At 33.0% G+C, this 14,062-nt stretch overlaps 1 protein-coding gene across 1 annotated transcript; it reads right to left on the bottom strand.

The window, feature by feature from the left end:
• Nucleotides 1-11,320: 11,320 nt before the first annotated feature.
• Nucleotides 11,321-13,063, bottom strand: LOTGIDRAFT_153451 (hypothetical protein; the record flags this gene model as incomplete). Its single annotated transcript, XM_009057336.1, has 4 exons — nt 11,321-11,427; nt 11,962-12,078; nt 12,388-12,578; nt 12,885-13,063. 4 exons carry the CDS (start codon nt 13,061-13,063, stop codon nt 11,321-11,323), a joined length of 594 nt encoding a protein of 197 aa, XP_009055584.1.
• Between the last annotated feature and the right edge of the window lie 999 nt (nt 13,064-14,062).

Here is a 14,062-nt window from a genome sequence, read left to right on the forward strand (position 1 = left end):
TATATTGTGTTCTTATTTAAAACAATGAAACTGTCTATATTTTTCTTGTCCAATATTGAAAATAAATGAAATTCTATTGCTCTGCTTAACAAAGCTAATTATTCCTACTCAAACAATTACATTTTTAATATTTACGTTACTATGTATGATTAGTTTGTATGTACATTTACAAATACAAACTGTGTACCATACTATATATGGCTCAAAGGGTGGTGTCTAGCCGTTCTATGGGTATGTAAAAACAATTACAGTGCGATGTCTTTTATTCGATCCATTCATTTAAACAGGACATTGACATATCACTTGGAAATTTTTTTTAATGGAAATTAGTTTAATTCCCAAAAATTCATTGAAACCGTCAGAAATAAATCATATTCTATCAACAGGATACTGAAGCCACAACAAGACCACTTAGTCCCTCAGAGTATGTCTTGACTTGTTTGGTTGAGATTCGTGGTGATGATCCGAAGTAAACGCAAGCCAGCTAACCTGAAGATCTAGGGTTTCTGGGAATGGGTCAAGATAATACTTTCGGATATATTAGTTAGTCTTGGTATTAGCCTAGACAAAATCTTTAACGTGCAAAGTATGAAGCACAAGTGAGCATCAGGGACACATTTTCGATGTCAGATCCTCATACATTGACATTACATATCGAAATGTTCTGCTGTTCATGTCATAGAAACCTGCACTTAATCAGTGTTCAAAAATTTATTTTAATTACACCCAGCTATACTTAATGAACTCGGTGAAAGGTGACATGCATCAGATAAAACATAATGTTGGTAAAACTAATTAATAATTCCATATCGTATTTCTGATACAGTGAATTGATATCAACAACAAAATTATTTATGTTTATATTAGTTTTTCTTGATATTCCACGGTCTGATGTGCAGCCTAAGTGTTTACTGGAATAGATCAAGGTCGGGGCAGTCTTTCATTATCTTGTGTCATATAATAATTGATGGCACGTAGAGTATGGAACCCTCTGTTACATATAGCAGTATGAAATATTGCTATGTATCAATTATTATCCTAATTAAATATTATGAAAAGTGTTTCATTATAATTCTGGAAGCTACACTTTTGTTAGCTAAGCCCGTTATCAGGCTGACATAAAATATCTTCTTTTCCATCATATTTTCTGAACAAACCTGGCTAAACAAGGACACTCACTTCATCCATTATTGAAAGTTATCCACTGGGAGAAAGCTATCATTGAATTCAGATTTTGAAACCATTTTCCTTTAAAGAAACGAAGAACTGTAAATACCAAAGCATTCCATATTCCTTAAAGTCTTTAAGTGCCATTAATATTTCCTTTTAAAATTATTTCATGTATTGATAATTGGTTCCATTTCTTCTCTTCGATGCCTGGATTAAAACAACACACTATAGAGTACGGAGTCTAGAAAGAATTCAAAATGAATAATTCATTTAAAACCAGTGAATTCATGCGTGTGAAATATCGGAATTTCAAATGTCTACATTTCTTGTGAAATAACTTCTGTGAAAACACATTTAACAAAGACGCCACACATGAATTGTCCTTCTGTGTACTCAACTATGCATACCTAATAATGTTTTGTTAAAATATGTGATGGAATTGTAACGGATGGCATCTCAAAGGTGCCAAGGCGATTCGTCACTGTCTGTAAATGAGACTTTTTCCCTTTTTTTTAATTTAAAGGAATTGAAAAGGAAGTAACGACGGTTTCGTTATTTCTAGATTTTTCTAAAATTTTTTAGTTTTGAGCGCAAGTGCATTAAAGTATGTAGCGAGTGTCGTCTAGCGAGACATGACATTGCCTATAACCATTTTGTAAATGTCCTTGCGACCATGAGTGTCAAAATCCCTTTCCAAGAGGCCATCAGATCTTTAAGTATGTTCAATTTCAACAATTTTGAAAATATACAAAACGAGTATGATTGTCGAACTTCGCCATGTTGACTATTTCGGTGGAAAACTAAAATCACATTCTATCGACTGGTTATACCATTATTTAGGGGCTTTATTATTTTAACAACTTCTTGTTCTGCAATTCATATTATATTCAACGAATTCCATTTAAATTCTGATGTCGAATGTTTCATGACGCCAAAATTCAAATAAATTTTCTCTTTTCCTTTTTTAATTCAATATTTTAAACTATTCATGAATATATTTTAGAAGACAATTGTTTCTATTTGAATAAATATATATTAGAAATAACGGTGTTAATGATTAATGCTGGATAAGGTGACAAGGTAAGGTAATAGGTCAGAATGTCAGATATATGTCTTAAAATTACTGATATATGGGAATAGACATTAGTAAAACCTCGCTGCCCGAAAAGATAATATTGGGAGCTGCCCCACCCCATACCTCTGTCTTCCCTGTCTCGTTAGCTTATGTACAGGAGAAGAAAAACATGTGAGCGCAGTGTACATTGTGAACTCATTTTGCCTTTGGTTGCTGTCTCGTCTCTAACCACAGATATCGGAGATACCGAATCTCTGAGGAGTACGATTAATATGTGACTTGGATTGTTGACAGTAGTATAATGTATTGTTTTCCTATTAAATGTTAAAGATGTCGGCTCTCAAGTTAAATGGTGCCGAACGTGTTTTTGTTTTTGTAAACTTTGAGTTAATATGTAAATAATTGATTGAAAACAACCTTAAACAATATTCACCAGACATTTTTCTGCACTACTGAAGCGAGAAGTTAGTGTAACTATATTTCTGAAACTATTGCTTCAGTACTATGATATGGATTAAGATCACAGACAGAAATCGAAGCAGAGGATTGTTCTGGAACACTTAATAACACTGCGTCTAGGTTTGTCAAATCGGAATCCAGAAATTCGACTTGTGTAACTCGAATTAACTCTAAAATAAGACTAAGTAAGCCTAACTCAGAAATTCGAATTTTATACTTACTAGTAATAAGTAGACTACTTAGTATCTTGAAAATCCACCATTCAAAACTAAATTTATTTGATTGCACACTGTATGACTTTGATGGTTTCCTTTAACCCAATCTGGTTCAAATACTTAATTTTATCAGTCTATTTAATTAGCCAACAGTACAAGAAATCCTACAAATTGCCAAGCGAACAAGGAAATTAATCTTTGGAAGACCTTTGGCAAATTCAATTTCAAGACCATTTTGTAAAACAATACACAAAAACACTGAGAATCAATTTTTCATTTAGGGTCTTAATTGCTCCCATTGTTTCGGTCTTGTAGGTTGATGAATAGGGTGTTCTCTGTCCAAATTGTGTAAACGAATAAACGTATGCAGGTTATTTGCTGGACGCGAGTTGTCCATAATACGAAGTGGACATCTGCGGTTGTAGAAATGATAGCGACTACAGCTCCCTTTCTTTGCATATCCCGGGGCTTATCGAATAGGACAATGCTGAAACTTTTCAAAGCAGTTTTCCCCAGGAAATATAAAAGGCTCAAATCGACGACATGATATGAACAAAGTGACTGCATTTCCTGTAGCAAAAGACTCGAGTGTTGAAAGTACAAATATCACAATGTCCTCTGGATTTCCTTTTACTAATAAAGTGTCTCTTTTGTGTATTTTATTATGAAAGCAAATTTTGTTCGATATTTCATATTCGCCTACTTGAACCCAACCATTTGATCTTGGTGGAAAACTTGCTTTGTAAACTCGAAACTTACATCGTTTTTCAGTGTCCTCAAGCATAAACGAACGTTCGCCTCTAAGATTTACAGTTAACGATTGTTTGTAATTTTATTGAGGGAACTTATAGGCAATTCTGGGACATTACAGGCTACTCCATGACATTGCTTTTGGTAAATCAATAAAATATAGTTATGTTGAAAAAATCCGCATCTACGTCTAGGTCGGAACATAATTATTATAATGTTCGAAAGTTGATTTGATGTCAACTTAATATTATACAATTGTTAAATGGTGATGACTATGCCTGGCAAGGTATGTCTCAAACACATGGTGCCTATTATAAATGATATTTCCGAGTCTGAAGAATTTCAACAATATGTTGCAGTTTCTGTGTTTCAATCAAATGTGCATTGCGTCGTAAATCGATCAGCATAAAATTGTATATATGCCTATTATTCACCTGCGTCTACAATTAAAATGCCACATTAGAAAACAACAAGCTGTTTGTCTCCTCGTGAGTGGCATTTGAGAAGCTCGCATATTTCTTCGACTCGTGTTTCAGAGTTTTACGGAAGATTAAGAACAGATTGGTTGAGCAGTGACACGATTCGATTACAAAGTGATACTTGAGTTAATAAGCTGGAACCTACTTCATACCTACATCTGATCATATAACAAGTGTATATCATAATGATAATAACACATGTTGCTTCAGTATTGTTTCAAGTAAAGGGAGCAACGCGCTCATTTATCCTACCCATAAGTAATCTTGCTGAATTAAGGTATATATTTCGCAAATAGGTATCTTACTCTAAAAGTTTTTCAATACGCTTATAATTAAGCAAAGCGTTAACAATTACATGTACAGAAATCAGCAAGGTGTTTTTACAACGTCCTGGTTCAGAAAAAGTAACAGCTTTTCTCACAATTTCCTCCTTTATAAAAAATATTTCATTTAAACTGATATTGCAAGTGATATTCATTTTTTTTTTGCACTGCACCCATCATGCCCACTCTCCTGTAGATACGGGCCTGCACATTTGTGGTAGTTATACTTTACAATGAATGGTTAGAATCGGATAGCAGACAAGAGTGTAAGTTGACATATTATTAAGTTTCAAGGGAGATACATAATGCCAAGGAGACTATTAAAACGTTATTTATTGAGTTGTAAAATTCCTAGATTATGTAGTTATTTTGGTAACCTCATAAGATCGTATTATTTCACCTTTCTAAATGTCATTAATTATCATAAAATTAGACATCACAAAATTAATCTGTATCCGTAAAAATACTTCTTTCAAGTTGTATTGTAACAACATATCAGCAGTGGCGGCACCAGTCTCCTTGAACTAGGGGTTCAAATAAGGGGCATACTAAGTAATGGTGGGACATCTTTCCGGCTGACGATTCCAAATGCGGAAGTGAAATGGAAGCGATATGAGCGCATATGGTTCTCCCCCAGAAAAACGAAAGATAGATTTGCTGCATTCTGACATGAACATATTTTGCAAAAAAGGTATAAATTTCATGTTTTGAAATGCTAGGGTATAAAGTTTGGTTAAAATAGGGGGCTCAAACTTTTTTCGAGAGTGAGTGTGAGACAATATAGCCCCGAGATTTCCCATTGTGGACTATTCAAACCAAAAGGATCGAAATTGATTAGCTGAACTGCCGGTTAGATAAGAATATACACCTATAAATACTTTTCGCACAGGCGTTACTGCGCACGAATTCTGAATTCTTTCGTCTGTACACGAAATAAGGGATCTCGATATCTTGGTTATTCAATTTTCATATATGTCAGCATTTTGTAACTTGAGTAAGTATTGATGTAGGATGTATAGGAAATCGAATTGATCAAACCGTTCTTTTGTGAATAGCAAAATTCACAAACCACAACCTGAATTTTTTAAAATTCTTCAAAATTCAATAAACAAACTTGTTGCACATGGCTTGTGATTTAAAAAACATTGTCTTCTGCGAACTCAAAAATAAGTTTTCAATAGTACTATTTCTAGTACAAACTGATCACAAATCAAAATTTGATAATGTGTCTTTCCATTTAGATTATTGTTGTCGATTTTTTATTTAATCTGCCAGTTTAATTTTGATTTGTTGTCAACAGTAAGGACTCATGTATTGGATTTATTTGCCATTTGCTTTTTTGTAATGATTGGTTTAATGCTTGTATATGTGGTTATTTCTTGTAATTGTACTACTATAGATATTAAATGAAATTATCAATGTATTCATAGCTGGTCGTTACTAGTATTACATCATCTTATTGGATTATATCAAATCTCATCTGGATAAATTCACGTATTATTAAAATAATCCTAATATGGCTTATTAAATCCCTCTAAACCTTGAACCTTAATGGTGTTAAATTATGAAAATTAGCATCCAATGGCAAGATGAAAGAACACCGACTGGTATGTGATAACACGAATTGTGTAACAGAATGATTTGTAATTATTGGTTGTTATTAATAACACAAACAGCGGAAGAGGGCAGGGTTATTATGGAAATAGATCAGGCAAACATCTGTTGCAGCTGATAATAGAGGGGGCCGTTCGATTGCTGAGTTCTGCAAGTTCGGAATTTATGGAATGAATAGAACGTTCAATAAAACAAGTTGGAACAGAGTTCAGAACGAGTTCTAAAAAATAGTAGGTGCAAACAGAATTCAAAGTGGCAGATAATAAAGTAGATGAGAAGATTTTGAATGTGAAACCGTTCGATTGGGAGTAGAATTGAAACAGACTGTTCTAAACTCTCCAATCTAGCGTCACCGAGGAGTGCTTGTAAATACAACTTTCCTTGACAATATTTTGTTCTTTAAACTGTTTTCTAAATATTTTTTATATGTTATATCATATCAGACACGTTCAAAAGCAATGTTTCCTATTTGTCTTATAATGTCTTTAGGTTCATTGAAATATAATTTTGGTAATAAGTAATACATTGAAACTATTGCATATTATGGAAATGTTCAACATTCTGAATGTACTCTGTAAAATCAAATGTCCAAAATATCAAACTTGATAAAAATGATTGACAATGGGTATTTCTAAGGTAGTAGATATATTTCGGATTCTAAAGTCTATATCAAGGTATCTTTGATTTTCGCAACCCATTGTACTTCACACAATGACTCTTAGAAGCTGAATTTGAAAATCTATTGATAGGTACCGTAAGATACATATCTATTGTGTTCTAATCTCCATTCAATATCATGTTAGTTTGGTCATAATAGTCTGTATATGAAGGCAATATTGCCTCTTTAACTGAAGAAGATTTTCTTAAGAGCGATTAGCGTCTGACTGATTATGACAAATTGCGAGTATCATATACAATCTAACCTTACAAATGATTTCAGTTCATAGATTGAAACAACATTCCTATAGCTTTTGTCAATACTCCAACTTTATTTCGTAATAGTATTTTAACAGGCTGAAGTATTTGTCTTAGATATAATATATCACCTAGGTTAAGATAAAGAAGATTTTCCTTCTCATGGGATTGAAAATCATTTTACCTGACGCCTCATATTGTTAACAAATTACATTTTTAGAAGAATTAAAATTTATAATTATTTTTGCCGTATTTATGTCTCCAGTGGTTAAATCTTTTTCAATCATCGTCACCTGAAATTATTTTTCAGTGTTAAAATACACTGCATTAATTCAATTTACAAAAAATATCGGTTTGAAAGGTGCCACTGTGGCCCAGTACGGCATCAACTTGTAAATCAGAGTTTTCTTTGAACTCCCTGACGAAAGAATTGCATAAATTTTCAACACCATCCACTGAGTTTAGCAGGATAACAAACAATATATCCCCAAAGTCGAATGGTAGGGTCTTTTCCAGTTCAAATTAGTATAAGACTTATATATTGCGAGAGCCATTGTATTGTGTGATGAACTTAAGGAATGAGCGGATTGTTTGTTGTATTTATGATTCCTTCATTAATGTGATTATGAAACCCTTATTTTGATAGAATGTTACCTTTCGTGGGTAGGACAGATGTTTTAACCATTGCTTTAAACTCAAAATCTGTACATAAATCATCTGAAACCATTTTAAACTTCAAATATGATATTTATAAACAAACCCTCGAAACCATTAAAAGGTCCTTTACATGGTTCATTACAATAAGTATGCATATATTACAGTTGAAATGAACCTTAAAGAAATATGCTCACATTAATATTCCGACCAATTATAGAGTGACAGTGACCACTGTGTCCATTTATTACACACCTCATTTCACTTGACCACACATATACAGATTAACGTTGGTCAGTTTATTTGGTCAATTGACCATCTATATTGGCTTCGTATTTAAACACAATTTTCTACTTTACGTTTCTTGATGTGTTCCGTTTGAGTTTTAATTAACTTGCATATTTTTATTTGGTGTACGTTTGTTTTAGTTACTTAAAAAATCACCTTCAGTAAATAAACATAGTACTTTGATACGTTGACAAAAGTGGTGTTTTCTTGACCCGTGGACAACGATCTTCGCCATTCTTTATCACCTGATTTCTATTTTAATTTGTTAAAGTGTTTTAAAGGAATTAAATAATCGAACTTGTATGAACTTATATATCAAGCCTATATCAACAGCGATGTGCAAAACAATTTAAGGATTCAAAATAGAATTTTTAAACACCGTTTTATTTCATGGAAACTTCGAGGAATTACAATACCAACAGGCTTCAGATGGATATTTTTCATGGCTTCTGTATACCAGACAACCGAACTAAGTATCCCTTTATGTGTCTGTATGTAACTGTATATTTACAAGTATGCGTTTCAGATGTATCTTTAAGTATCCCCAATACCACCTTCACAATGTCAAGATATTACGAACTTGGGGTTAATACATGGACATCATTAAGCACTTTATCTTGTATCAACACACAGCCAATCAGAGTCCACGACAGAAAGATTGAACTTGTTTACAGGGGTATTTATCAAGTGCTTCTGTTGGTTGCAATTGCTATTGTACAATCATATCATATCATACCTAATGATGCCGAAATATTAAACCAAGATCGTAATGCCCATTGTTGTCGTAATCTCGAATATATGTCAGCGTAATCTATCATTGGAACTTACATCGACCGATTTCTGAGAGTGTAAAAAGGATAGAAACACAATTTCCTAACCTAAATATAAGATACTAGGTGTGATCAATCAGATTCTAGAATCAGGCCAATGAAATTAATGTGAATAATTTATTAGCTCAGAGAATATCCAAATTAAACTTAACAAACCAAAGTAATTCATCATAATATTTCTCTTAACATTTCATTCTCATAAAAAATTAAAAGAATCTTGAAATATTATATTTGATTTATTGATTGCTTAAATATCTTGGAGTAAAATAGATCTGGACCAAAGCTCTAGAAATGATTGAGTCAATAATTTTCAATTTTTCTTTATTCTGTTGCGACAAAGATATGAACTCTTATGTTAAAGCAAGCTTAATTCTAAATATGTGACGCCTTATAATCGATATGACTTCACACACAAATATATGGATGTGACCTTGCCGTGATCACATATTTTAAGCAGTATTATGCGTTACCAAATATTTTGATATTGCCCTGACCAGAGGTAAATTTTAACATATATTTGCGACCTAAAAAGTGCAAACAAACATATTATGTTATGTCCGTTAGCAGTGAATCTACAATTTCTACAATAATTTCGACAATAATGACTTGCAAATATAATGTTTACAATAATGATTTGCAAATATAATGTTTACAATAATGATTTGCAAATATAATGTTTACAATAATGATTTGCAAATATAATGCCTACAATATTGATTTACTAATATAATGTCTTCTATAATAATGATTTATTAATATAATGTTAACAATAATGATTTGCTAATATAATTTTTACAATAATTATTTGCAAATATAATATTTACAATAAAGATTTGCAAATACACATGTATATTGTTTACAATAATGATTTGCTAATAATACAGTATTATGTCTACAATAATGAGTGGACAAAAGTGTTCAAATAACCATTTAAGAAGATAATAGAGAAATACAAATCTCAGTCCAGGTTATCTTGCCTATGTGTTTTCTCAAAGCATTTGGCAAAATAATTTTCAAAATATACACATGGACGCACATTTCATTAAAACAAATTGTACCTACAAGGACTTTTCACAAGCGTTGGTAATCAGAATATTTTTCCAATATATCTTCATAGCATACACAACCTTGAGATCGTCGAGAATTGGAGAACCAGTAGAAATTATTAACAGACTATAATGAATCTATAAATCACATTAAAATAATGAGGTGTCTATTTTATTTAATATCTCGTATGTACATTAACAAAACAAGCATAATGCCCTCTTTATACTCTCTAGTCTAAAAACTGAACAAAATGACCTCTTGATTGTTTAAATTTCGAATATTAAAAGGTGACTACCGATTTCAAAATATCAATGCCTAGATATTTGTACCTTATGGGGCTTGAGCTAACTGCAGATTAAAGGGCTTTAATTTACAACGTTATTAAAAAAAAATGGTTTCACCTCGATATGTTCAAAATCATAATAAAACAAAAGAACGAATAGTTTCAATGAATTTGTTTACAGTTGTTCTATGCCTTTGTTTAAAGGAAACTGAAAACTTAGCTGCACCGTGGTATAAGTCATCGTGTACACATGGCATCACCCCTTTAAAACGAATGGTCATTATAAAACGATTGTCCATTTAACGAAAGGTGTAGCTATTAAATTAATGATCAAACTGAACACCGAGGTTCATTGTAGTCACCGCCTATAAAGTGAACATCATTTACAGATAAAAGTGATTTATAGACACGATCCATTTGATAGCAAACTCTAATAGCAACATCACCGCTATTCATTTTTGCTTGATTAAAGATTTGAAAAATGATATGCGAAAATTTTCGAAAAGAATTTAATTATTCTGTTTGAAAGTTTCTCATAACACGTACGTGAGAAAGTGTATTTTCTCATTTTTGACCGTTGGTTCGTATACAATTTAACTTTAGGACAAATTGATATTGAATACTATCTTTGCTTTAAATCTCTGTACCTCTTTAAATGCCGACAAATATTTTCGTCGAAAAACTCCAAAAACTGATCAACTTATATAAAGTTAAGAGTCAATTCTTAATATCAAACGGATTTCTTACCAAAGATTTATAAAGATATTCTCACAAATATTTAAAACTTTTTGCCCTTTGAAACAAGGGTCGTCTCTGATTTATGAAAAAGTTACGGATGGAAGTGACGACGGTATAAGTGTTATTCATATTAGAGCAGGTATTACTGATTGTATTAACATCGTGTTTTTTTTTTTTTTTTTTATAGCAGCACAAAGTCCCATGCAGTAAAAGATAAATGCACGCAAAAATACATAGCAGCTCTTACCTACTGGGGACAAAAAATATATTACCTCCCAACCCCATCCGCCGGAAAAATTCTGACATCCGACCAATTCCATTACTGAACTAAACATTTAGTTACATTTAAGTATTGCTACGGGTCTGATACTTAGACCGTCGTCATTCCCGCCCTTATGTTTTTTCAAAGAATACATTCTTATAAGATAAAAAAAAGTCCGTTAAAAAGGGACTGCATTGCAATCCATTTCCGTTTCTCTGTTACCGAATTGGTGTTCGTGTACCATCATGTGTAATACAATCATCCCAGTCTGCCCAGTAACGATTCTTCATTCTCAAACAATAATCTTTAAGGTTTGGATACTTCTCTAAAAAGACAGATTTATTATTTAAATTTTAAATGGTAGGAAATAAATGGAGTTTTACGTCCTACTCTTCTTCACCTTAAGGGCTAATGAAGACGGACAATACCATGTTATGTACAATAAAGGAAATGTTTGCCAGACAGCGGTATTAGCCTATACTTATCATATTTCTAATTGTAGATAGCACAGCCTATCGCCTTGGCTTTTTTCCAGTCCGAAGTATTAGACTCTTTTCCATATCAGCCCCTGCATCACTGACAAGAGGGAAACCGGGTTGAAATATCCGAAGGTATCCTCTCGAACTGTGCCGAGATTGAACCCTCAAGTTAGCGAGCAAAGGTATTACTCACCGAGACTATTCGTGAATCATTTTTCAACATTATTACTATTTGAAATACTATTGTTGACAATCATTGAATGCAAATACCATGCCACAAGTCTACGCAGATTCGCCCAAAACAAACTAATAACAGATAATTGTCGAAAAAAATTAAAATGTTTCTAAAAGTGTTATTCAAGTAAACAATGTGAGCTAACCTCCAACCAAACTTATCAGTGACTTTTCATGACAAGCGTAGAAGATCTGAGCCAAAAAACCAAACACACAACAATCCACCTCAGTTGGTTCATTTCCCATGATATATTTTTGGCTTCCTGCAGAACATTTGGAAAAATGCTAGAAATTTATAATAATAATACACAATGAACCACCCTGATATTTTCGGCGTTTATTTGACTTCAGAAATAGTTCAAGTGTGGGTCTTCTTGACTTCTTGCATGACCAAAACAACAATAAATCTAATTGTTTGCTTTGAAAACACAATACCAACATCCACTTTAAACAAAACTTTATGCTGCCTCTCAGCAACCGAAAAGGCTAAATGATCGCCTTAACTCAGAGAATCGAGCGACTTTTGGGCATTTGTTGATCCATCAAAAAGTGCAAACTAAATCTTATATTACCTAATATATCTGATATTGCTTTTATATCCGATTCCATAATCTCTAAAACTTCTTTCTGGGTATGTCGACTAATTCCAGCTGCCCATGTACTCTTTTTCACTGTCCGTTTGATAAATTTTGGTACCAACCATCCAAGACCCATCCATTGTTTATCTGTTTCGTCATACATCCATCGACAAAGAGCCAAGCACCTTCAAAAATTTAGCATCGTTTAAATATACCTTTCATTGTTCGAGCAACATTCTAGACTTTCTTGCACTTAAACGATGGAAACCCCTTCACAAAAAGAAAGAATAATAATGTGCTACCGAGTATGACCATGTGAATTATAAGAAACAACAACATCTAATCAAGAAGTTTATCGCTTTTGTTTCATAACCAAGTTGGATGCCAACTTACAATTATAATGATAATTATGGGAACTATTAATTTTATTCGCAGAAGCATCCGCCACATAATACAGCATCATTTAAACATAAAAATCTACCACCACATACCAAAAGAAGTTTTCTTCTATCATCTTTTGGATAGCTCGTGACAGACCCTTTTCTTTCAGAGATAAATCTTTATTCATATCAATAGACAATTTCTTTTTGAAAAATTCTATGATGAAAGTAGAATCTTCGATGACCTCACCATTATACTCAACCCACGGAATCTTACCTTTGGATGACATGACAATATCTTTGTCTGACTGAAATTATATTGTTTTGTCTGAGTGATCCACGAGTGTCGGATGAGGAAGGAGGAGGTACATTAAGCCATACATGGAATTCATTAAAACTGACATAATATACATATTAATTCCTAAATGTGAGAATTACAGAATTGAATACATTTAAAAATGTTTAACCAAGTTGGAAAAATAGAAGATGGGCTACGCCATGCAGTATGCAATGAAGAAAAGTTTGCAGAAAAGTGTCATTATACTATTTTGATTGCTATCTCGAGCAAAGACTTGCAATAGACAGGGCTTCAATTAATTGCCCCATTCGTCTAATGGTGCGGGAATGCGGGCACACGAGTCTCGGTCGCCAACTAGAGTCTTGTCAAGAGTTTCACCGACAGGATGCGGGCGCACGAGGAAACAAAAATCTCCACTCGATGGTTTCCACTATGTCGATAATCACGTGCGAATCATGCAATTGAGAGGAAAATGAATCTGATTGGATGATAACGCTCTGTTTTGCAGACGATAAAATAATCGACGACAATAATCGAAATAATCGGCGGGCACACGCAAGATTTTACTCAAGATTCGAGTGGACGACCAAAATCGCCGACCAAGACTGTTACAGTGCGGACACTGGCGAAAAACCAGTGAAATTAATTTCAATGACACTCTGTTTGCTCAATAAGTTGGCCAGAATATCTCTCCGATCAAATCTTTAGTTAAGAAAAACTACAAATTACCAAATAGGGTATATCATTCATTCTAAAATATGTCTCCATTTTCAGAACAAACGGCGACAAGCTCGGTATATGAGGTCCTCTACCGACTCCATGAACCATTGCTAAGTCTTTAGGGAGGGTTTTTCTTCTAAAATGAATAGAGACACAAATAATTTAGTTATAATAATGTAATACTTGTGTAGAAGATAATGAACAGTTACATATTTACATGTTTATTTACTGTTATGATCAAAAAACTTTTGCAGTAATTACAATCATTTGG

This window comes from Lottia gigantea, assembly GCF_000327385.1.
Source record: "Lottia gigantea unplaced genomic scaffold LOTGIsca_3, whole genome shotgun sequence".
In the NCBI taxonomy this organism is placed as follows: domain Eukaryota; kingdom Metazoa; phylum Mollusca; class Gastropoda; family Lottiidae; genus Lottia; species Lottia gigantea.